We start from the raw sequence: 24,625 nt of genomic DNA, 5'->3' as shown, positions 1-24,625 counted from the left end.
ATAGAGTAGACTACATTATTTTTATAATTAAAAACGTACTATATTATTTAAATCCGACTTCCATTATTAATAAATCAATGGTTAAAAGCCACAGCAAAGACTTCCATTCCGCCATAATACCAAAGAATAAAATTAAAAATTGTTCCACAGGCAACCCTCACGTGCTATTTCATTTTCGAAATAGTTATCGCAAAGTTAGATCGACATCAAACGGTTGAATATTTCCATAAACCTTCGCCTTTGATGTCCGCCATTAATAATAAAAATATTCAATAACATGGCAACAAAGCATTCCGCGGCTGTGTTGCCAGACGCGGAATTTATTTACCTATTTTGCGTTTAATTTTATTTTCGTATTGTTGGAGGGAAATTTAAATATACTCTCTGTCTGTGGTTTTCATGAGAATATATTACATACAAGTAGCTGACCCGGCAAATGTTGTGTTTCCATATAAATAAAAAAATGTAAAGGTGAACAATCTTTATCACTTAGGGGTATGAAAAATAGACTAGCCGATTCTCACCCCTACTGAATATGCGTATAAAATTTGGTGAAAATCGTTAAAGCCGTTTCGGAGGAGTACGGTAACTAACATTGTGACACGAGAATTTTATATATAAGATGTAATTAAAACTTTTTAAGTTAATATTATGATATTTGAGTTAAAATTAACAGCTAAATTATTGACTTTATGGTGGTATAACTCTTTGTGGTTTGACTCCGGCGGCACCACCGCCTCACCTATTTCTACCTAATAACAACAGTGTTAAGGTCTGCTATGTTTAAAGGGTGTGGTAGGGGAGACTTACTTTTCCGAGGCGTTCCCGCTTAGTCCTCAGGGGTAGCGGCGCATCTGTGGCCGACATCAGGTAAGATTTAACAATCTAATCCTATCTAGGTGAATATAGATGCCTATGGGCGGCAGTAGCCACTTACAATCAGGTGACCTGCATGTTGAATGGGCCGAAAATTTACATCAGTTTACAGTTCTGTGTTTATCGTCAATCTATAGGAAAATATAAACAAAGATATTTAAATAATAAATCAATCTCCCTCATAAATGGTACAATATTCGCAAGTAGCAACACCGGCGTTGCGCCCCGTGGGTAATTATCGCATACCGCTATATTATGCCGCGCACAATGATTTGTTGCAAAATAACCGCGGAGGGGAACATAAAAGTATGCGTTTGTGGTGGATTTTCAGAAAATAATACGTTTATTTATAAGATTGGAGTGGTAAATGGGATATAGAAGTGTATAGTCCACATTTTTTATAATATAGAGTATATAGTCCGCATCAAACTGCTAGTCCGCTCTGAATATAGAGATGAATCGCGTCGTCGTAGCAAATTGTATGACTACAACTGCTCGCAACAACTTCAGAGCGTACTAGCAGTTTGGCGCGGACTATATCTGTAATCGGCTTCAAGGAAAACCTGTTATATATAGAATTGTTTACAGATGTCCAAGCAGTAACTTTACTTCAGAAGGACTATAATGTACTCCTTTGGTGGTGTATTCACTTATATTCAGCGAAAATAACTCTTAATATAGTCCGCGTCAAACTGCTAGTCCGCTTTGAAGTTGTTGCAAGCAGGTGTAGTCCTTCGATCACTAATAGGAACTAATAGGAACTAATAGGTTCTTATTAGTGATCGAAGGTGTAGTCATACAATTTGTTATGGCGACGCGATACATTCCTATATTCAGAGGGGACTAGCAGTTTTACGCGAACCATACTAAAATAGAATATAATGCCGCATCTATGTTTTAATACTTCATGTTTTCATTTACTATCTCCCGCCAAATTCCAGTTAATGCGGCGGCCATGTTGCTCTGATTAATTATAATGTTGTTCACAGATTAATAACCGTAATTGGTTTGCGCGCGCTTATTGGCTGAATGGCTATAGACAAGCCTTTGTGGTGAATAATTAGTTTAGAATCTATGGATTTATGCGGTGAATGAAATTCAATTTAGAACGTCTATATTGTAATAAGGTTTCGTAATAATTGTTTGAATATAGAACGTTTTCTGTTTATATTATGATATTATTAAATTCTTAAACATATCTAAAATGGATTAAATTTAAATTTTAATACACTTACGTTTCATCGTCAACCCATTAGGCCATTACTGTCCCACTGCTGGGAACGGGTCTCTCAGACAGAGAGGGATTTACGCATAACATAGTCCACCGTGACCACCAAAAAGCAGTGATAGTGGTTAAAAACGCGGCCTCTCGATCGAAGGGTCCGAGGTTCAAATCCCAGACACACGCACCTCTGATTTTTCAAAGTTATGTGAGTATTGGAAATTAATTATCACTTGCTAAATGGTGAAGGAAAACATCATGAGGAAACCTGTATACCTGAGAGATTTATAAAAAAAAATCTCAAAGGTATGTGAAGTCTACCAATACGCACTTGGCCAGCACGGACTATGGCCTAATTCTTCTCATTCTGAGAGCAGACCCGTGCCCAGCAGTGGGACAGTAATGGATTGTGGATGATGATGATTATGATTATGATAGTCCACCGTGCTCGCCAAGTGCGAGTTAGTCGACTTCACACACCTAAGACATATATAAGCAAGGAGAGAATAATAAAAATGGATTAATTTAAAAAGCTGATACTAAAACCTATATAAGCGCTTTGTCCGTCTGCCTTGAAAGATTGAAAGAGTTAACTATATTTTTTTGGATTTTGTAACAAAAAATTGTTATTGTTTAAAACTTCTTTTAAGATTAATTTTTGTTTAATATGGCTTATTAAACGTTGTGTTGTTTGTCAACGTTACGTCTTTGATATTTTAAAACTAAACTATCTATCGAAATTCCATTGGTCAAAGAAAAAATAACTAACAATAAGAAAAAAACATTTTTGCGCGCTTTACACAACACAGATTAAACATATTTAAAATCAATACACACCACAGACAACATAAGTATATTATTTGTCGTATAATAATAATTGTAACAAAATAATCCGCGTACAGTGAAACGTCAAATAACTGAACCATAAAATCATGGACAATACGTTGCAGGTGGCATTATTACATACCAAATAAGCATAAAATAAATCTTCAAAAGCGATCCACCCTTCAGAGCACAGATTATACACATCCAACGACACTTGTGCCACAGACAAATATTTAATTGTTTTTTCTGGCGCGTGGCGTCACTCGAGCTACAATGGATGACAAATTGGTAGTTGACAAAGGAATAAAGTTTATTGGGCGATGTTATGAGGGTAGTTGCGTGCTTAGAGCACAGGGGTGGGGTGGAGTGGAGTTAACACTAAAATGTTTAAAGGATTTTTTTTATATACTTTTGGGTCGCTGAGGAAAAAAATGTAAGAGATTTTTTTTGCAAACATTGAATCGATGCCATAAAGTTACTAAATGTTTCAGGATTTTTTGCAATAATACCGATTGCCTATCATTTATTCTCTTAGGTATGGGATTATCTTATTTTGTAATATAGAATTAGCAATCGAGAACGTATTCCATTGATGGTAAGTGGCCAGTGTTGCGCATGGACTGATATATCAATCCCAGATAAGATATATTCCTATCTGAGGCCACAGATGCGCCGCTACCCCTGAGGACTAAGTTAGAGCCTTGGAAAAGTATATCTCCCTTACGACACCACTCAAACCGGAACACAGCAGCGTTTAACACTGCTGTTTTTTGGCAGAAATGGGTGTGACGGTGCTGCGGGATTCGAACCACAAAGGATTCTAACAGTTTCAAACGTCTATACGGCAGCGAGCTTATCAGGTGGACTGCGTACTCATATTTTGAAACTTCCATCTATACTAATATTATAAAATGGTAAACTTTGTAACTTTGTTTGTTTGTAAGGGCAAATCTTTGGAAATACTGAACCGATCATGAAAATTATTTCACAATCAGAAGGCTGCACTATTCAGGAGTGCTATAGGCTATATTTTATTATGATTGAATAACAAGTTCAGAGAATAGTTATGGCATATATATATGAAGTCATTGGGAAAGATGCTTTACCGGCGTGCGCTGACTAAACATTTCGATACAGACTAAGTGACTAATATAATGTTCATCAAAATGTTTTCTATTAGTTCTCACAACATTATTGCATTATAAAAAAATAAATAACAATGAAGTGGGCACGGATCGGCTAGTCTAATTTTAAAATAAATTTAGTATAACCTACTCCACGCATCTCTGTTCTGTCGTGATTCAGCGTCGGTACATAATGAGACGCCGTAATATTGCGGACGAGTTATAGCGACATTATTAGCTGTAATACGACACGGGCGGCTTTTTACGACAGGTGCGGGTTCGATTCTAGACCTCGACAGTAGAACACATATTATTTTATTTTATTTTATTTTATTCGGAAGACATACAGTGCTTAAAAACCAAGTTTTTTTTTTTATAATATAAGAGTAGCGGACGAGCATGCAGTCCACCTGATGGTAAGTGGCTACTGCCGCCCATGGACATCTGTAATCAACCCCAGATAGGATTAGATATTCCTACCTGAGGTTGGACACATATGCGCCACTACCCCTGAGGACTAAGCTGGAACGCCTCGGAAAAGTATGTCTCCCTTACCACACCCTTCAAACCGGAACACAGCAGCGCTTAACACTGCTGTGAAATTAATTAATTTAAAAAAAATTAGGTTGAAATAGGTGTGGCGGTGGTGCCGCCGGAGTCGAACCAAAAAGGGTTCTACCACCTTCACAAAAGTTACTTACATTATAATCACATACTACACCATTTATTAGTTTTCGCATATCACATGGTATTAACTACATATTATGATGGTATTTTTATTAAAAGTAACTAAACAAGATATAGGTACTAACAAGATACGCACGAAAAACATAATCCTTCCTTGGCAGTCGGCAAAAAATACAATGAAATGCAAAAATAATCATATTAATCAAAACGTTGGTAGATGATTTTGTAGTTGGGTTCCAGGAAGTTATTTTTTTATAACATAGGAGTAGCAGACGAGCATGCAGTCCACCTGATGGTAAGTGGTTACTGCCGCCCATGGACATCTGTAATCAATCCAAGATAGGATTAGATATTCCTACCTGAGGTCAGCCACATATGCGCCGCTACCCCTGAGAACTAAGCTGGAACGCTTCGGAAAAGTCTGTCTCCCTTACCACACCCTTCAAACCGGAACACAGCAGCTTAACACTGCTGTTATAACAGAAATAGGTGTGGCGGTGGTGCCGCCGAAGACGAACCACAAAGGGTTCTACCACCTTCAAAGATAAAATCTGTTCTATATGGAGTTAGTTACAGATGTCCATACTCAGTGACCTACCATCGGATGGACTGGATGCTCGTTGAAACTTATCTATACTAATCTAACTAATATTATAAAGAGGAAAACTTTGTTTGTTTGTTTGGTTGTAATGAACAGGCTCAAAAACTACTGGACCGATTTTAAAAATTCTTTCACCATTCGAAAGCTACATTATCCACGAGTAAGTTGTTCTGAAGGTGGTAGAAGCCTTTGTGGTTCGACTCCGGCGGCACCACCGCCACACCTATTTCTACCTAATAACAGCAGTGTTAGGCGCTGCTGTGTTCCGGTTTGAAGGGTGTGCTAAGGGAGACAGATTTTTCCGAGGCGTTCCAGCTTAGTCCTCAGGGGTAGCGGCGCATCTGTGGCCGACCTCAGATAGGAATATATAATCCTATCTGGGGTTGATTACAGATGTCCATGGGCGGCAGTAGCCACTTACCATCAGGTGGACTGCATGCTCGTCTGCTACTCTTATATTATAAAAAAAAAAGAAAAAAAGAGTAACATAGGCTATATTTTATATGAAATATATTTGATAAATAGATTTTGAGGCGGTACAAAGTTTGCCGGGTCAGCTAGTAAAAAATACTCAAATAATATACTATTCTTATTTTTCAATGTTCATTTTAACAAAATAAAGATAGAATTAAACTTGCAAGTGCATTCATAAAAACATAAGGGCAGGGTTGTCACGTCAATTACCAGCTAATGTACGACCGGGGATATTAGATCGAGGAATTTTAATCACCGGACAGCCCTAGCTGAGTTGACAACGTAAGGGGTGTGCCGTTTAAAAAAAAGAAATATAAAAATAGGTTTTTTTCTGATACAAATCAGAATTTTTCAGGAAAATAAAGTACTTAAGCATGTGTCAAGCATATTTCTTAAGAAAAATGTAGTAATAAATAGAAGTTTTTTTTTTATTCACATCTAAAATGCATACATAAAACAATACTATTAAAATAATAGTTATTTAGTTGTGTTATTTGTGTAGGAAAATTTATAATATTATATACTTATAAAAGTAGTATATTTTAAATGGAATTCATATTAGAAAAATAATGAAGAATAAATAAAATGTAATTGTATGTAGGATCAACCCATTACTGTCCCGCTGGGCACGGGTCTCCTCTCAGAATAAGAATTAGGCCATAGTCCACCGCGCTGGCCAAATGCGTATTGGTAGACGTCACATACCTTTGAAAACGTATTTTTTATTAGTTACGCAGATTTATTCACGATTTCTCCTTGGCTTAAAGCAAGTCATAATTATAATTTCTAATACGCACATGTTTTTGAAAAATATTGCACGTCTCAGATCCGAACCTCGATCGCCTCAACCGACCACGTTTCAACCTAAGTCATCACTTGTAAAACAAACAAACAAACAAACGCTTTCTACACTCACAGCCCCACACTAGGATTCCCTGTGACGTGGGTGCCATGGACACACAGAGACAAATACACAAACACCCAGACCCAGAAACAGAAATCTAAATTCATCATTCAAATATCTGGCCGGGGATCGAACCCGGGACCCTTTGCGCGTCAGACCGGTATGGTGACCGCTCCGCCCTGCGTGTCGTCAAAACGTACTTAAAACGAAAACACATCCTTAAATAAAACATAAAAACAAAAAAAGATGTCAAAAATCAAAAAAACATAGCCAGATTAAAATAAAAAACAAAAAAGTATTTGATTAAAGTCAGCCCTGTACCAGGGGTGCTCAAAGCATCAAAAAGCGCATCATACGATTGTGGGGCCCCTGTCCAATTTTGCACTTCACCCCTGCCTCCCTTGGATTCATTATATCCACTTGATATTACGGGTAGAGTGGGTAGTTAAGACTGGTTTAACGGACAGTCCTGACAGAGTAGACTGACAGTTAATAATAACAACCATATATTTTTTTATATTATTGCTAGATAATAGAATCTAAATATATATAACTCAAAGGTGACTGACTGACATAGTGATCTATCAACGCACAGCCCAAACCACTGGACGGATCGGGCTGAAATTTGACATGCAGATAGATGTTATGACGTAGGCATCCGCTAAGAAAGCATTTTGATCAATTCTACCCCCAAGGGGATAAAATAGGGGATGAAAATATTACTTCGTATCGCGAGCGAAGACGCGGGCCAAATACCGTAATAGATATAATTCATTTTGTCTTTATAATATTTAAATAGCAAACGAGTATGGTCACTTGATATTTTTTTTATAATATAGGAGTAGCAGACGAGCATGCAGTCCACCTGATTGTAAGCTACTGCCGCATGGACATCTGTGATCAACTCAGATAGAATCAGATATTCCTACCTGAGGTCGGCCACAGTTGCGCCGCTGCCCCTGAGGACTAATCTGGGATGCCTCGAAAATGTTTGTCTCTTTTGCCGCACTTGGCCAGCGCGGTGGACTATGGCTTAATCCTTCTCATTATGAGAGGAGACCCGTGCCCAGCGGGACAGTAATGGGTTGATGATGATTTTACCCTATAAGTACGAAGTACAGTGATTTTTTTTTACTATTCCTTTTTTATTTTCTGTGTATATAAAGTTATTATGGAATATATAAATAAATAATTATCTGATAATTTTAATAAACTGAAAGTAATCCATTAATATTTTACGGTAACTACAGATGAGAAGACGAAACAATCACTCACATTTATTTCTTGCCAAAATACCAATTTATTTATAAATATAATTGATATATTTAACTTCATTCAATAACTATTGTAAATATAATAATTTTATATTATACAATTTGTAGAAAAGATATAGTCCATGCCAAACTGCTAGTCCGCTCTGAAGTTGTTGCTCGCAGGTGTAGTCATACAATTTGCTATGACGACGCGATTCATTTCTATATTCAGAGCGGACTAGCAGTTTTACGCGGACTATACCTTCATAAAATCCGCAAATTGAATTACTTTCCTTATTAAAATATGTCTTTATTAAAATAAGTTATTTAGATAAATTAATGTTTTTTCGTAATTTTAAGCGATACATAAATATACAAGTTATTTAATGGCAGCAACATGGCTATCCTAGTCGTTATTTAATTTTGTTTTCCTCTTAAATGTCATCGCGGCAATATTGTTCAGATGAATATTAAACGAACGGTATATTACAAAAGTTTATAATTAATTGTTTTCGTGTTATTACGCGTATTAATTGAATATTATTGTTAATGAGGACGCATATTATATTCATTGATTTTTTATTAGATAAATATAGGAGTAGCAGACGGCAATACTTCTGCTGGCAATGGACACCTGTAATCAACCCCAGATAGATTAGATTCCTACCAGAGGTCAGCCACAGATGCGTCGCTACCCCTGAGGACTAAGCTGTAACGCCTCAGATAAGTAAGTCTCTCTTGCCACCTCCTTCAAACCAGAACACAGCAGCGCTTAACACTGCTGTTATAACGCAGACATAGGTGTAGCGATGGTGCTGCCGGAGTCGAATCACAGAGGGTTCTACTATCTTCAAGGATAGTGACCACTCGCATGGTCGGTCAGAGATGCGTAACTACTCCTTAAGACTAAGTTGAAACGCCTCGAATAAAAATTCCCTTACTATACTTCAAACCAGAACACAGCAGCTTTTAAGGCAGGCAAGGTGTGTCGGTGGTGGTACCATCGGAGTAGTACTACAAAGGGTTCTAATACCCATAAATTGGATACGTAGAATACACAAGAAGTGTGTATTATATCCTGTATATATGAAATCTTACACTTCTTCAAAAAAACCTTAAAAAACTCTATCATAAAAATGTAAATGCCAAATGGAACAAAACATCCCCTTCCGACTGATGTGTAACATTAAAAGACAAACATTATTCGAAGTTTTTAAATTAAGAAATGGCAGGAACTTAGCTGCCAACGTAATTCAGGATTTAGCCATGAATACTCACTTCAAAAATTTACCTATCTATCGATTGAACTCATATGTAGAGAACACAGCAGCAATACGCTGCTGTCATAAGGCAAATATAAATAGATCATACTGTACTCGAACCACGAAGAATTCTCCCTTTTAAGAGCTTTACGTTGTGAACCCTTTGTGGTTCGACTCCGGCGGCACCACCATCAAACCTATTTCTGCCTTCAAACCAAAACACAGCAGCGTCTAGCGCAGGGTCAAGCGCTGCTGTGAAGTTGTTGTTGAAAGTGTGTTAGCTTTGAAGGGAGACATACTTTTCCGAGGCATTCCAGCTTAGTCCTCAGGGGAAACGGCGCATCTGTGGCCGACCACAGGTAGGAATATCTAATCCTATCTGGGGTTCATTACAGATGTCCATGTGGCAGTAGCTTACCATCAGGTGGACTGCATGCTCGTCTGCTACTCCTATATTATAAAAAAGTTGTCCTTGTGTATTCTCAAATATGTAATCCATACCACATATCACACCAGAACACAGCAGCGCTACACTGCCTACGGCAAATATAAATAGATCATACTGTAGTCGAATCACAAAGGATTCTACCGTTAAAGACCAATTCTAGATAGTTCTAGATCTTCCATCTTATCTATCACATCCATCGCTTTACGGCTCCCTGACTCCCGATTATGATATTAAATTGTTTGAGCACAAGGGTCGAGGCGGAGGGACGGACTCTGTTCACGGAAATTCAGACTAATTTTCTAATTTCAATTTACTTAAATTTATGTGAAGTAAATTAGCATCTCATACTGGTGGTGGTAATGTTGTGTGGACATCTGTTGTAATCAACCCATTACTGTCCCACTGCTGGGTACGGGTCTCCTCTAAGAGTGAGAAGCATTAGGCCATAGTCCACTGCGCTGGATAAGTGTTTTTTTATAATATAGGAGTAGCAGACGAGCTTGCAGTCCACCTGATGGTTAGTGGCTACTGCCGCCCATGGACATCTGTAATCAACCCCAGATAAGATTAGTTTTCTACCTGAGTTCGGCCACAAATGCGCTATACCTGAGGACTAAGCTGAAACGCCTCGTAAAAGTATGTTTTACTTTTCACACCCTTCAAACCAGAACACAGCAACGCCAACACTGCTGTTATTAGGTAGAAATATGTGTAGCGGTGGTGTCGCAAGAGTTGAACCACAAAGAGTTCTACCTAACGCTACTTAAAACTAACAAAGAATACGACCAAATATCAATTTCGGTGAATAAACAAATAGTCCATTCAAATGTTACAATTTTTAGTCCTTAGCATGCAAACGCCAGGCCGCCATTTTGCTTTTTGGGTGTCAATGGGGGGTTTGTGTGAAGCTAAGTATAAGTCCAAGACGCCATGTTGAAAAAGGGGTACATGTCGTTATCATGCAAATTAGGAAAACTATTCGTCGCACAAAAAAACTAAGAACAATTACGATCTCAAATTAAATTACCTTCAATTTGTAACTTCATTGGGCTGAATGCTCCGAATCCGGCCCTGTGTCAATCAAAGGCCCAGACCGCAAATCACAGTGGGACCACACCCCTAAATCTGGCCCCGCCCGCCCACGCATGCGCGGCACACACCAATCGGATCCTGCCAAAGCCACCCTCATTCACCCTCAATTGACCGGCTTGCGATGTCATTTTTTCCGACAACCGATCGCTACCGTCTAGCCCCGCCTCTTTTAAAACGGTTTCGATCATAAACCGCAAAGCAATCGCGCCTGCTACCCGCGAATTAGTCCAAATTAGTCAATTTGGATCCGTAACAATGAGAAAGTGTGAAAAATGACTTGTGATTTCAAAGTGTTCAGGGTTCACTAAAATGGATCGCCAGGGATACCCGAATCTAACAGACTTGCTGTCTTACCAGCAAAATATTGATAGGATCAGCATTTCTGATGACAAATTCACTGGAGAAACCTTTGAGAAATTCGACAATCCTGACCGTTCGACTTCTCCTGTCTCCTTAGAAGATGGAGACAGTCAGTATGGAGTTGACCTGTCCGGAAAGACCAATTTGGCTGGCAAATCCTTCACCATCGCTGCTATTTTGGGGCTCACGAATTCGGAGGAGGATGTGATGAATCTGAGCGTTCAGGAAAGGCTACAACAGAATCAGAGGCAGCTGCAGAGTTACCTGTACGCAGGGCATGATATGCAGCGGTTGAACGATGGGTTCTGCAGGAGTATGGCTGCAGTGCCTCCAGCATTAAGACAAGGTAAGTGTCTTTTTAAAATCAGTGATAGCCTAGTGGTTAAGAAACTTGGCCTCTCGATCGAGGGGTCCGAGGTTCAAATTCCAGTCTGATTTTTCAAAGTTATGTGCGTATTAGAGAGTAATTCTCATTGGTAAACGGTGAAGGAAAACATCGTGAGGAAACCTGCATACCTGAGAGATTTATAAAAAAAATCTCAAAGGTATGTGAGGTCTACCAATACGCACTTGGCCAGCGCGGTGGACTAAGGCCTAATCCTTCTCATTATGAGACTCCTCTCACCCGTTCTCCACCCGTGCCCAGCAGTGGGACAGTAATGGGTTGATTCATCATCAGTGTCTTTTTTAATATAAAACTAGCAGATGAGCATGTAGTCAAGTTCATCGTAACTACTGCCGCTCATAGACATCTGTGCAACTCCAGATTAGATTAGATTTCTAGTGAAGTCTGCCACAGATGCGCAGCTACCCCTGACGACTAAGCTAGAATGGTGTTCAAGTCAGAACAGCATCGCTTATAACAGGCAGAAATTGTGGTGACGGTAGTGCCGCCGGAGTCGAACTACAAAGGGTTCTACCACCTTCAGATTATATTTCTGCCTAATAATAGCAGTGTTAGGCGCTGCTGTGTCCTGTTTTGAAGGGTGTGGTAAGGGAGATATACTTTTTCGAGGCGTTCCAGCTTAGTTCTCAGGGGTAGCAGCGCATCTGTGGCCGACCTCAGTTAGGAATATCTATTCCTATCTGGGGTTGATTACAGATGTCCATGGGCGGCAGTAGCCACTTACCATCAGGTAGACTGCATGCTCGTCAACGTCAATAGAAATAAAAAAACAGAAATAGTTGTGGCTGTGGTGTCGCCGGAGTCGAACTACAGAGGTTTCCACCATCTTTATTTTGTTTTAGTCGGATTGTTGCGAAGTATTTTTATATTATTGGATAACATAGGTATTGGCAAAGTAACTTATTAATTAACTGACTTTATAGCCCGACATTTTATAAGATTCAAGTTAAAAACATAGATTAGTAAAGATACTTCGCCGCCTTGAAATTGAATGAAGCCACAAACGGCTTATTAGTACTTAAGTTCGTTTTTGAGTTCTTGACAAATAAAAACATTTTTAGAGAAAATTTACGAATAAATAACTAATACTGCGTAATTTACATAATAAATAAATAATTATTTCAAATATTTTAGGGACATTTTAGCACGGACACGTGGCAAAACTTTTTTATGCAACTATTTCAATTCTCAAAACTGTGTACATTTTCTTGTTAGGAGTAAATAATCTTTACTAATCTATGGTTAGAAAGAACATACCTGAATTTACCCAATGTAACCAAATCATATGAGTTGTGTCTAAGACCATTGGTTCTCTTGAGAATTAGTCGCTTAAAGTATATCTAGTCAAGTTTAATTTGGCAAATATTTCTTCGAATAGTTATGTTATATAATCAAAATAATAGTTTAAAAAACTAATAAAACACGCTTTAATTGCTAACTAGTTTTTGAACGCGACTTCGCCCGCGTTTACAAGAAAATAATATGACATACTAACATACCTACATAAAACTGAAAATTCGTACTTTCATTGGAATGACAGTGGCGCCATCTGGCGAAAATTGGTCGTAGGTACCAACTCTGAAACCTTCGTGGGCTCATGGACAACATAAACCTAAAAATTTGCTAAAGATCATCACTTGATCAAATGCATAGTTTAGGATTCAATCCTTACTAATATCTATTAAAATAATCGACTTTTTGGTCCAAAAGATCGAGTCTCCGATTAATCGATCTTAGATCGCCATCCCTAGTTCCCGTGGGATTTCCGGGATAAAAACTATCCTATGTCCTTTCTCGGGTTTTAGACTATCTTTGTACAAAATTTCATTAAAATCGGTTCAGTGGTTTAGGAGTTAAGAAAAGACAACCAGACTGACAGAGTTACTTTCGGATTTATAATATTAGTAAGGACTAGCTGACCTGGCAAACGTTGTGTTGCCATATAAATAAAAAAATGTAAAGGGTGAACAACCCTTATCAGTCAGGGGTATGATTTCTATGATTCTTTTGTATGGAATAGTTAATATCTACTGTTAACTTTTTTAATTAGGGATGACTGAGAGTGTTATAAACGTAGGAGTAGGTAGACAAATATAATCAGAAAGCTTTGAACTGCTAAGCTATCGGGAGTTACACGTGTTATTGTGAGTCAACCATAAAAGATAGACTATAATAATATATAATACTAATATATAATATAATACAATAATTTTAAGGAGAACATTTCCGTCATACATGATTTCTGTGTAGCTTTAACCATTTAGGTTGCACACGCGACGGAAGCTTAAAAAATGGAGTAACTTCTCCCGTTTTCCCAACATTTCCCTTCACTGCTCTGATCCTACTGATTGTAGCGTGATTAAAAGTATACTATAACCAGCTCAGGAGTATGAAAAATAATTGTACCAAGTTTCGTTAAAATCCGTCGAGTAGTTTTTTTTCTATAGCGGTTATACATACAGACAGACAGACAGACAGACACACAGACAGACAGACAGACAGACAGACAGACAAAAATTTTACTGATTGCATTTTTGGCATCAGTATCGATCCCTAATCACCCCCTGATAGTTATTTTGGAAATATATTTCATGTACAGAATTGACCTCTCTACAGATTTATTATAAGTATAGATTATATTGGGTACTTGATATTTTAAATGTTACAATCATTCTTTTGGCAATTATCTATGAGAGAATAGTTATGAACCGCAGTAAAATGCATCCCACGCTTTTTACTCTGAATTTAATTATTATTTTAATACATAACTTAATTTATTTTCGAGATTTTAGTTCATTTGTAGTAAAAGTATGTTTTTTATAGTTCTTGAAACTGATATTTATTTCAGTCTGTGACTGTGTGTCTGTGTGGAGGACAATGGGAAACTGTTATCAAATTATTGCATTTTCATTGGTCCTTGACACGACGCAAAGTTTCAAATTAATCAGATTTGTCGAAATTGGTGAAAATTGAGCTCAAAGTTTCCGTTACATGCATACAATAGTGTGTCTATTGTATGCATGTCAAAATTGAGCTCAAAGATTCCGTTACATGCATACAATAGAAACAACCCAAGCTAATAAAAGCGTGTTAAAAATAAATAGAACACAGGCTTGTATTCTTCATTGTTTACAAGTGAATCGAACAGGATTATTACACATTTGCGTTAACTCTAGTATGCCCCTTGATATGCTAGATTGCAAGCGAAATTACACAGACTTATTAAGAAGACATAAGCCTTTGAAGCTGGTAGAACCCTTTGTGGTTCGACTCCGGCGGCACCACCGCCACACTTATTTCTACCTAATAACAGCAGTGTTAGGCGCTGCTGTGTTCCGTTTTGAAGGGTGTGGTAAGGGAGACATACTTTTCCGAGGCGTTCCAGCTTAGTGCTCAGGGGTAGCGGCGCATCTGTGGCCGACCTCAGGTAGGAGTATGAGCTAACAAGAAAAAATATTATAATAAAGTTTGTAATAAAAATAACTCCCTTACTTATCACATTGCAATATTGAGAAGTATTCACCAGGCATTGCCACTTAGGGTTTCCTACCCAAAGGGTAAAACCGGAACCCTATTATAAAACTCTGCTGCATAGCAGTTATGTTAGGTACATTATTTCTTGTCCCTGTAGCCCGGAACTAGAATAGGGCTACGGTATCTCCTGCCTGTCGTATGAGGCGACTAAAAGGGGGCTTCTGGGGTTGCGGGCGGCAAGAGTGGGAGCTCGAACCGTCCAGCAAGTAACGGGAAGGACGACGGTGTGTGGTCTCGCATACCGTTGTAAACACTAGGTGTGTGGGAGGAGCGTAAACTGCTCCCCCAGGGAAGAGCCCGATTGGGGCATCGCGCTCGGAGGATTCCGGTTGTGTTCCATCGGAGATCCCGGAAGTCGCGCCGCCGACGAAGACCAAGCGCCGAGGACGGCCACCGGGGGGTTTTAGTGCGGAAAAATCCCACATAACCCGGCGTCGCTCCCACGCCGTCGGGTACCTTTTGAAGGTTTCCCCCTCGAAAACAAATAAAAGGTACATTATTTGTATTGTACTAGCTTATTTAAAGATTTTTGTATTGTGTTGAGCAAGTAACTTTTATGTTACATTTAATTCTTATCTTCAATTTAGTGTTATTGGTTAAGACCGTGCTAATAAAAAAAGTCTGATGATGCTGATGTGGCGACTTCCCGGTACTTGTCATGATTTTTTTTTGTTTGTATAAAGTACCAAGTGACTAATAGGTACTTTATGTTAATTACGATCTAGCCTAATTTATGACTAATGAGTTATTCTACGCTAACTTAAACTGCTAAATAATCATATAATGAAGGTGGCGTCCTCTGACGCGGAGTAGACACATTGTTCTTGTGTTCTATAATGTTCACTTATCACTATTTCACTAACACTACACTGTGTCATGGCACAAGCTCAAAGGGTTTAGTCCGTTTGAGTCTTCTCACTAGGTCCATTGTATCGAGGAGCTGGATCGCCTCGATATTGACGTGATGATGAAGTCTTTTTTGATGACCTTCTGCATATGTACTGATTACTTTTTTGACAAGGTCTACTTTAAGGTCCCGATGTAGATCTTCATTTCTTATATTTGCAATACTCTTAAGTACTTTATTTTTGTCAAGAAATGGCACCACGAGTCTTCTGAAACACGCTATCGAAGCTTTCTAAACATCTTTGTACATATAATTTATTAATTATATGTAAAAATGATGCCATTTAAAAAAAAAAAGAGAATAATAATTATTAAAAAACGACAAACCCACTGAGCTTCTTACCGGATCTTCTCAGTAGAGGTCGTATTCCGATCCGGTAGTAGTTTAAGAAAAATATTGTAATTGACAAAATGTAAGTGCCGTCGTTGGCCTATACAAAATAAATATATTTCATTTCATTATATAAATTCCGAACTGGACAGGGAGATATCCTTTTAACAAACATAGATGTGTTATTATGAATGTTTGTTACAGATAGTCCCAGACAAGAGCTAAGGCCACAGGTGGGGCAGCTGAAGACACAAAGACCACACTCCATGTCCTGCTCTACCGGGTAACTCATATAATTTTATCTACTAACTAATATAATCTATTTATCAAATATATTTCATATAAATATAGCCTATGTTACTCGTGGATAATGTAACTTTCGAATGGTGAAATAATTTTAAAAATCGGTCCAGTTTTGAGCCTATTCATTACAACGAAACAAACAAACAAAGTTTTCCTCTTTATAATATTAGTGTAGATAAGTAGTATTATAAATGCAAATTTGAGTTTGTTACAATTAATTAACATAACCGATTGTCATAAAATTTTGTACACACGTCATCACGGGCCGAAAAGTCAAAGGGTAGTTTCTATTTCGAAAAAAGGACCGTTCCCGACGGATAGATAAACAGATAGATAATATACCTGACAGATAAAAAATACTCTGATTGCGAGTAAAACCAGTTTTTTTTATATAGGTATATCAAATGAGCATGCAGTCCACCTGATGGTAAGTGGCTACTGCCGCTGGACATCTGTAATCAAAACCAGATAAGAAAATATTCTTACCTGAGATCGACCACAGATATGTCGCTGCCACTCAGGACAGCCGGAACGCCTCGGAAAAGTATGTCTCCCTTATCACACTTCAAACCAGAACATAGCAGCGCCTAACACTGCTGTTATAATAGAAATAGGTGTGGCGGTGGTGCCGCCGGAGTCGAACCACAGAGGGTTCTACCACCTTCAAAGGGGTGTCGCTAGTGTCTTCGGAATAGAGTAAATAGTTCTACAACAGTATTTTATTCTTCACAGGTCAGGCCGAAGTAAGCGTATAAGAACAATCTTCACACCAGAGCAGTTGGAACGCCTGGAGGCGGAGTTCGAACGCCAGCAGTACATGGTTGGTCCTGAAAGGCTGTATTTAGCACATGCGTTGCAGCTTACTGAGGCACAGGTTAGTACTTATAACCACTACTAAATCAAGGCGTATGCGGTCGTACAACCAAGATCATGTTGGTCGGTTCTCTTAGAAATGTATTCTGTGTTCAAGTGTATGTAGAAGTGTTATGTAGTAAAGTAGTGAGTTCTGTACCCTTACCATGGGTTTTTACGTTTTGACAAATATGACTGTTTTGGTATTTGTTTACGTATTTGCCCATACAAATTCCAATCAGCGCCCCTAGCGGATTGTATCAGAACTATAGTGTCAGTAACGTAACATTAACTGTCTAAATTGACAAAATGTCGCTTTAAGTGTTGTCTCTCTTTTTTGCGAACATGAGAGGCAGACACAAAGACTTGAGCACTTACTTATTGTTACGTTTACTCAATTTACTGAAGCAAACGAACAGAATAATGGATTGAGTAAACGTAACGTAAAATTGTGGGCTGTTTTGAAAACTCATGGTAAGGGTACTGTTTTCAAGTTGATGTACCTTCTTATAGGTTTTTTCTTATAAGTATTTCTTATAGGTATTGTCGCATTGTTATAATATAGAAGTAAATGATCTTGCAGTTCATCTGACAGTAAACTGCGGTCCATGGACTTGTAATCAACTCTAGATAAGGTAGTCCTACTACTGCAGGCGCAGTTGCATTCTAACGCTTTGGGACTAAATTGGAACGCCTTACACACTTTGAAGGTGGTAGAACCCTTTGTGGTTCGACTCCGGCGGCACCACCGCCACACCTATTTCTACCTAATAACAGCAGTATTAAGCGCTGCTGTGTTCTGGTTTGAAGGGTGTGGTAAGAGAGACGTACTTTTCCGGGGCGTTCCAGCTTTGTCCTCAGGGGCAGCGACGCATCTGTGGCCTAACACAGGTAGGAATATCTAATCCTATCTGGGGTAGATTACAGATGTCCATGCGGCAGTAGCTTACCATCAGGTGGACTGCATGCTCGTCTGCTACTCCTATATTATAAAAAAAACCAGTATGTATGGTACAATAACATAACATTTTTTGCAGGTAAAAGTATGGTTTCAAAATCGTCGCATCAAATGGCGTAAGCATCATTTAGAGGTCACTCAGCAACGCCTAGCCGTGCTTCAAAGGCACAGGCCTGAACAAGAGGATGACGTGTAAAATATATTAGAATTTTCTTTAATTTCTATAAAAAATCAATGTACTATTTATAGTGTAGACTATGTGGTAATAGATGGCGCTGTTTTCTATTGATGTTTTCTTAACCAACCAAAAAACCTTCAATGTACATGGTCGTACGACCAAAAGGATCTTGGTCGGTTCTCGCAGAAATGGATTGTACTTTCAAGTTTACTGACTGTAATTTTATGTTAAGTGTATATTAATAGTCATAAAAATGTATTCATAATGTAAATTCATTTAGTCACATATAGCTTCGAGAATTTCTATCAAAAATCGCAAGTAATCATTAAGGTAAATAGATATTGCAAAATCAATATATTATCGACGATTAAGTTTTTCCATCATATTAAAAATATTTATTGCTTTTAAAAAATGCATTATTTTTTTAGTATTAGAATAAAATTGAATAACATAATAATAATTCTATTTTTAATTTATAAGCTATTTTAGTTTTGCTACTTGACAATTACTTGGTACCACATTACTTGGTACCACATAATTATCCTGATTACTTTTTAAAACGCTTTTTTTTCTAATCAAAGCGTTAGGAAAAATATCTGCTTATGTGTATCACGTGGTTTACAATATGTAGATATTTTAACTCTTTAAAATGAACAAGTAAGTATATAAAATTACCTACATACAAATTAAATGAAATAATAATAATAATTAATAAAACAAACTACTCAAGCGCATATACAATGGCGAAGTAAATAAATTCAATTTTTATTAATATTTAAAGTCACAAAAAGGAACACCTAGACAAGTATTTAAACGCGTAATAAAAACAGTATAATTTAATTACAAGTTGTAGTTAAGGAAAACAATAATTTTGCTTTGTTATTTCGTGAAGTTATAATCTACTCATGTTAACTTCAAGACTTACTATGAAATTTGAAGGATTTTGAATCAAATAAATTAATTACCATAATGAATATTTTTGATTACACATTTGGTATTACAAATATGTTTAAAGTTCTTTGCCAACGGGGTCAAACGTGATTTCTTATGTTAATTCCATCACGTAACATTTGTTTCGCATTGGCTGTATGCTACGCGATGCATTGGTATTTCCAAATTAAAATTAGCGGTTATACGATTACGCGCCAAATCTTATGTCAGATTTGTTTCTTTTTTCAAGTCAAACATTTCAAAATAAAATTAAAATTATAAAGACCACCGCAGACATTCGAATTTGTAAATCGTTTATTTTAATTAATTACACGCATATCATTGTCGTTATTTTAAAATAGTAGGTATATATAATATGAATATTTATTTTATTTTAGCTAAGTACATATTATTTGCATAATTATTATAATATGACTGTATTTGGATTTACATAAAATAGAAATCAAAATAAATGTAGTTACCTAAGTGTGTAAATAGACATAAAAATTAGATTTCATAAATAAAAAATATTCGATGTAAAATATAGAATTACGACTCCATATGACTAGGTATGATTATAGATTATTAATAATAATAAAAAAAACCTATAATTTAATAACATACATTACATTAAGTAACGGCTTAACAAAATGCTTAATACTTGATAATTTTACACAATTGTCTACTTAATTATTTATACGAAGCTTCCCTAATATTATAACTAATACATATAGAAGATTAAAAAACACATGTATTCGAAACTTAAATAACTGTTTATGTTTTTGAATATTGAATCGCCTACTTACAGAAAATAACATAACCATGTAGAAAACAATGCAAGAAATCATTAAAAATTTAAAAACTTTAAAATGCTTTAATCTAAGGTATTTTAGGGCCTGTTTTTTCAAATAGGCTACTTGGAAAGTATGAACTGAATAACCTTACCAATGGAGTTTCATATGAACATTTTGATATAGCACTATGTACATTCGAATGCAGGTTTAGATACTCGCCGAGTGCACACGAATATACACAAGTGTAAATAAGTAAACAACCTATTCGGTACTCGCCATGACATTCGTCCGTTCTCCGCATGCTAATATAGGTATAGGTTTTTCAACGAGAAACAAAGGATAACGCGCATTTAATCGTGCACAGCAGTTACATATTCGCTATTGTTCGGAGAGTTACGCGGCGATTTTGTATTATTTAAATGAGGCATTACTAAAATCAAACAATCAGTTTATTAAGTTAACAATATTAAACTTAATTATATTCTTTCATGAAATAATTACTGTGTATTAATTACTTAAGTATCATGACTTTTATATTATTCTACTTAAAATACAATGATTTCTTTTTTGTAATATCATTGTCATTGTTATTGTCGATGTAGATTATTTTATGTGTATTTTATTTTTAATTTATGACTTGACATGTAAAATCTAGTCAGTAATGATAATAAATAGAATTTCATATACTATGTTGTTTTTATTTGTGACCAAAATCTAAAACCTATTTAATTGTGGAGTAACCTTAAAGTAATATTAATTAGGACAAGAAATTTCGGTTTTTTACAATACAGGATTAACAGACGAATATGTAGTCCACCGATGGTAAGCGGTTACTGCCGCTCATAGGCCTGAAATCAACCACAAATAAGCTAAGATCCCTACCTGAGTTCGGCCACAGATGCGCTGCTACTAAGGACTAAGCTGGAATACCTCGGAAAAGTATGACTCCCTTACTGATACATATTATGGGTGCTGAATTGTTTATAATACTAAAACAATTTATTCAATATAATGTCGTCAGTCGCCATATTGCAGTTATTTTTAGCAATGTATCTTTGAAGGACATTATTTAGTTGAATGAACTTTCGCTTTCAATTGTCAAATGACATTGATTTAATCTTATAAATGGTAGAGGAGATACGCATCAGACAGATTGATAGACAACATAATATTTATATATATAATTTACTTTATAAATTAAGTAGCAAACACACAGTCCACCCGATGCTAAGTGGCTACTGCCGCCCATGGTCTGTAAACAACCTCAGATAAGATTAGAGTTCTTTCTGAGGTCGTCCACATATGCGCCGCTATCCTTGAGAACTAAGCTGGAATGCCTCGGAAAATTGTCTCCCTTACCACAATCTTCAAATCAGAACGCAGCAGCGCTTAACACTGCTATTATAAGACAGACAGATATGATGGTGCCGCCGAAGTCAAACCATAGAGGATTCTACCATCGTCAGTCTTATAAAATTGTCAACAATTGTGCTAGCATAAACATAATAAATGTAAATTATTTACATCGCTCGATACAAAAGCCAAGATGAATTATTAAAAACAAGTATATCTATCACAGCTTTGTCAATAAAGTTATCACGGACAAATATGTATTTGACCGATAACACGATGATATGAATTTTATGCATAATATAATCAAAACAACATTATTAATGTTATGACAGGATTACAAGATTCTACTTTCTACGTAGTTTTATACCCGAATGCAAAATTGTAATGTATGTATGTCTCATTTTTTGCCATGCCCTGCAGCCCAAACGGCTTGACGGATTTTAACATGAGATGCCGTTTCGATGCCGAATTCGACTAAATTTTAGGAGTGATTTAGTTTTTTTTTATAATATAAGAGTAGCAGACGAGCATGCAGTCCACCTGATGGTAAGTGGCTACTGCCGCCCATGGACATCTGTAATTAGCCCCAGATAGGATTAGATATTCCTACCTGAGGTTGGCCACAGATGCGCCGCTACCCCTGAGGACTAAGCTGGAACGCCTCGGAAAAGTCTGTCTCCCTTACCACACCCTTCAAACCGGAACACAGCAGTGCCTAACACTTCTGTTATTAGGTAGAAATAGGTGTGGCGGTGGTGCCGCCGGAGTCGAACCACAAAGGATTCTACCACCTTCAAGATATATAAGGTTCAAGATATATAACCTTCAAGGTTTATGGGCTATATTTTTAAGCAGTCGGATTTTTGTTTTTATCACAATTGCTAGTTTGTTGTAAAATTTTACTGTAAGGCAAACGGGCTTCATGATGGAAAGCAGTCATCGTCGCTTATGAAAATTGCAACACCAGACTCGCTAATGTATCGGCTTTGAAAGGGAGCTCTTTGCACCTGTTTTTTATGATTAATAGAACTAATTTTAATAATTAAAGTCCCACAGCGGGGCACATCTCTACGCATAAAAGGAATTGAAAGGTTATAGAATCAATATGGCTCAACCGGGTACCACTGTCACACCTATTTCTAGCGTGAAGCAGTTTTGCATTTCGATGGAAGGTGTGGATGTCGACTGTCGTTGTAATGCATCTGTAACAGCTTCGGGTAGAACCTATTCTATGGAGTTAGTGACATATGACTATTCGGCAGTGACCAGTTATCACCTGTATGACTGAGTGTGATCTTTTGTTCAATCGATCTTAAGAAAATCTGAAAAAATATCCATAAATAGCGATAACTTAACATAGATAATGTAGAAAGAACATATCTGTCATTTTTTATCAATACACCTTCACACTTGAGAAGTATTAGTGAATTCGCATGATTTATAGAGAAAAATATATGCAATATCTATATACTTGTTACTAGCTTTTACACGCGGCTCGGCTCGCGGCCTGAGGTACTTATCTATCTCTCGGGAACGGTACTTTTTTCGTAATAAAAGTTACCTTATGTCCTTTACTGAACCCTATAAACTTTTGTAAAAAAATTAAAAGGTTTGGTTACTACCAGACCGATTGCCAAAGCGTGAAAGCGCAGGAAACAAACTCCCTTTCACATTTATAGAAAATATAAGTTAGGATGTTGGCGGGAATAACAAATCTTCATTATGATGGCGGTTAGACAGCGGATTATTGAAATAATATTCTTAGTTATCACATACTACTTTGGTTTAATTGTGTACATACACGCTTATTTAAAATATCCACTGATTCTGACACTGATAAAGCGAAAAACTGAAAATTGGCGATTTTCATGTATGTATCTTTTTCTGTTTTTAAGTAAGTGGCTACTGCCGCCCATGGACATCTGGAAGCAACGCCAGATATAATTAGATATTCCTACCTAGAGTCGGCCACAGGTACGCCACTACCCCTGAGGACTAAGCTGGAACGTCTCGGAAAAGTATGTCTCCCTTACCACACCCTTCAAACCGGAACATAGCAGTATCTAACACTGCTGTTATTAGGTAGAAATAGGTGTAGCGGTGGTGCCGCCGGAGTCGAACCACAAAGGGTTCTACCACCTTCAAAATATGTATAGTAGAATGTTCTACAATACATGATGCGGAAATAGTATGAATGCCAACGGGTACGACAATCTCCGAGATATACGTATATGTGCAACGATATATTACAACATGGCGCCAGCGACGCAATGCAATTACAAAATCTATGTCCAAGGTGACCATAGAATGTTAAGTTGCTAAAACTACCTGTGTAGGTTAATGAAGCACATAGACTTACGACTTGTGATGTCAACCCATCGGCAGGGATCGGAAGGTATTTTATATATTTCTTTGCTTGCAAACGAGCACGCAGTCCACCTGATGATAAGTGGCTACTGCCACCCATGATATGTATTAAACCCTAGATAAAGAGGAAGTCCTTTCTATGGTCGACCACACATGCTTTTCTACCTCTGAGGACTAAAGTGGAATGCTTTGGAAAAGTATGTCCCCTTACCACACCTTTCAAACCAGAGCACAGCAGCGTTTAATATTATTAGACAGACAGATATAACTTTAAAATTAACACAATTTGGTAATAAAGGTGGTAGAAACTAGAACCCTCTGTGGTTTGACTAAGGAGGAACCACCGCCACAACTTTTTCTGAATAACAGCAGTGTTAAGTGCTACTTTCTTCTGGTTTGAAAGTAAGGGCTTATCAAAAGCATTCCAACTTAATCCTCAGTAGCAACGCATCTATGACTGATCTCAGGACTCTCAGGTATAACTTATCTTATCTGGGGTTGATTACAGATGACTATTATCGGCAGTACCCACTATCAAATGGACTGTATTATGGCTGTCTACTTCAATATAATAAAAATATATTG

At 37.3% G+C, this 24,625-nt stretch overlaps 1 protein-coding gene across 1 annotated transcript; it reads left to right on the top strand.

The window, feature by feature from the left end:
- The first annotated feature begins 10,970 nt into the window (after positions 1-10,970).
- On the top strand, positions 10,971-18,822 carry LOC140751401 (uncharacterized). Its single transcript, XM_073085313.1, has 4 exons — positions 10,971-11,474; positions 16,510-16,588; positions 17,341-17,482; positions 18,498-18,822. Exons 1-4 carry the CDS (start codon positions 11,078-11,080, stop codon positions 18,612-18,614), a joined length of 735 nt encoding a protein of 244 aa, XP_072941414.1. The 5' UTR covers positions 10,971-11,077; the 3' UTR covers positions 18,615-18,822.
- Positions 18,823-24,625: the final 5,803 nt, after the last annotated feature.

This window comes from Epargyreus clarus, unplaced genomic scaffold, assembly GCF_041222505.1.
Source record: "Epargyreus clarus isolate Ecla_fem2 unplaced genomic scaffold, WU_Ecla_fem_2.2 ptg000022l, whole genome shotgun sequence".
Lineage (NCBI taxonomy): Eukaryota > Metazoa > Arthropoda > Insecta > Lepidoptera > Hesperiidae > Epargyreus > Epargyreus clarus.
The sequence above is the reverse complement of the archived record's forward strand: the minus strand, read 5'-3'. Positions and strand labels throughout refer to the sequence as shown.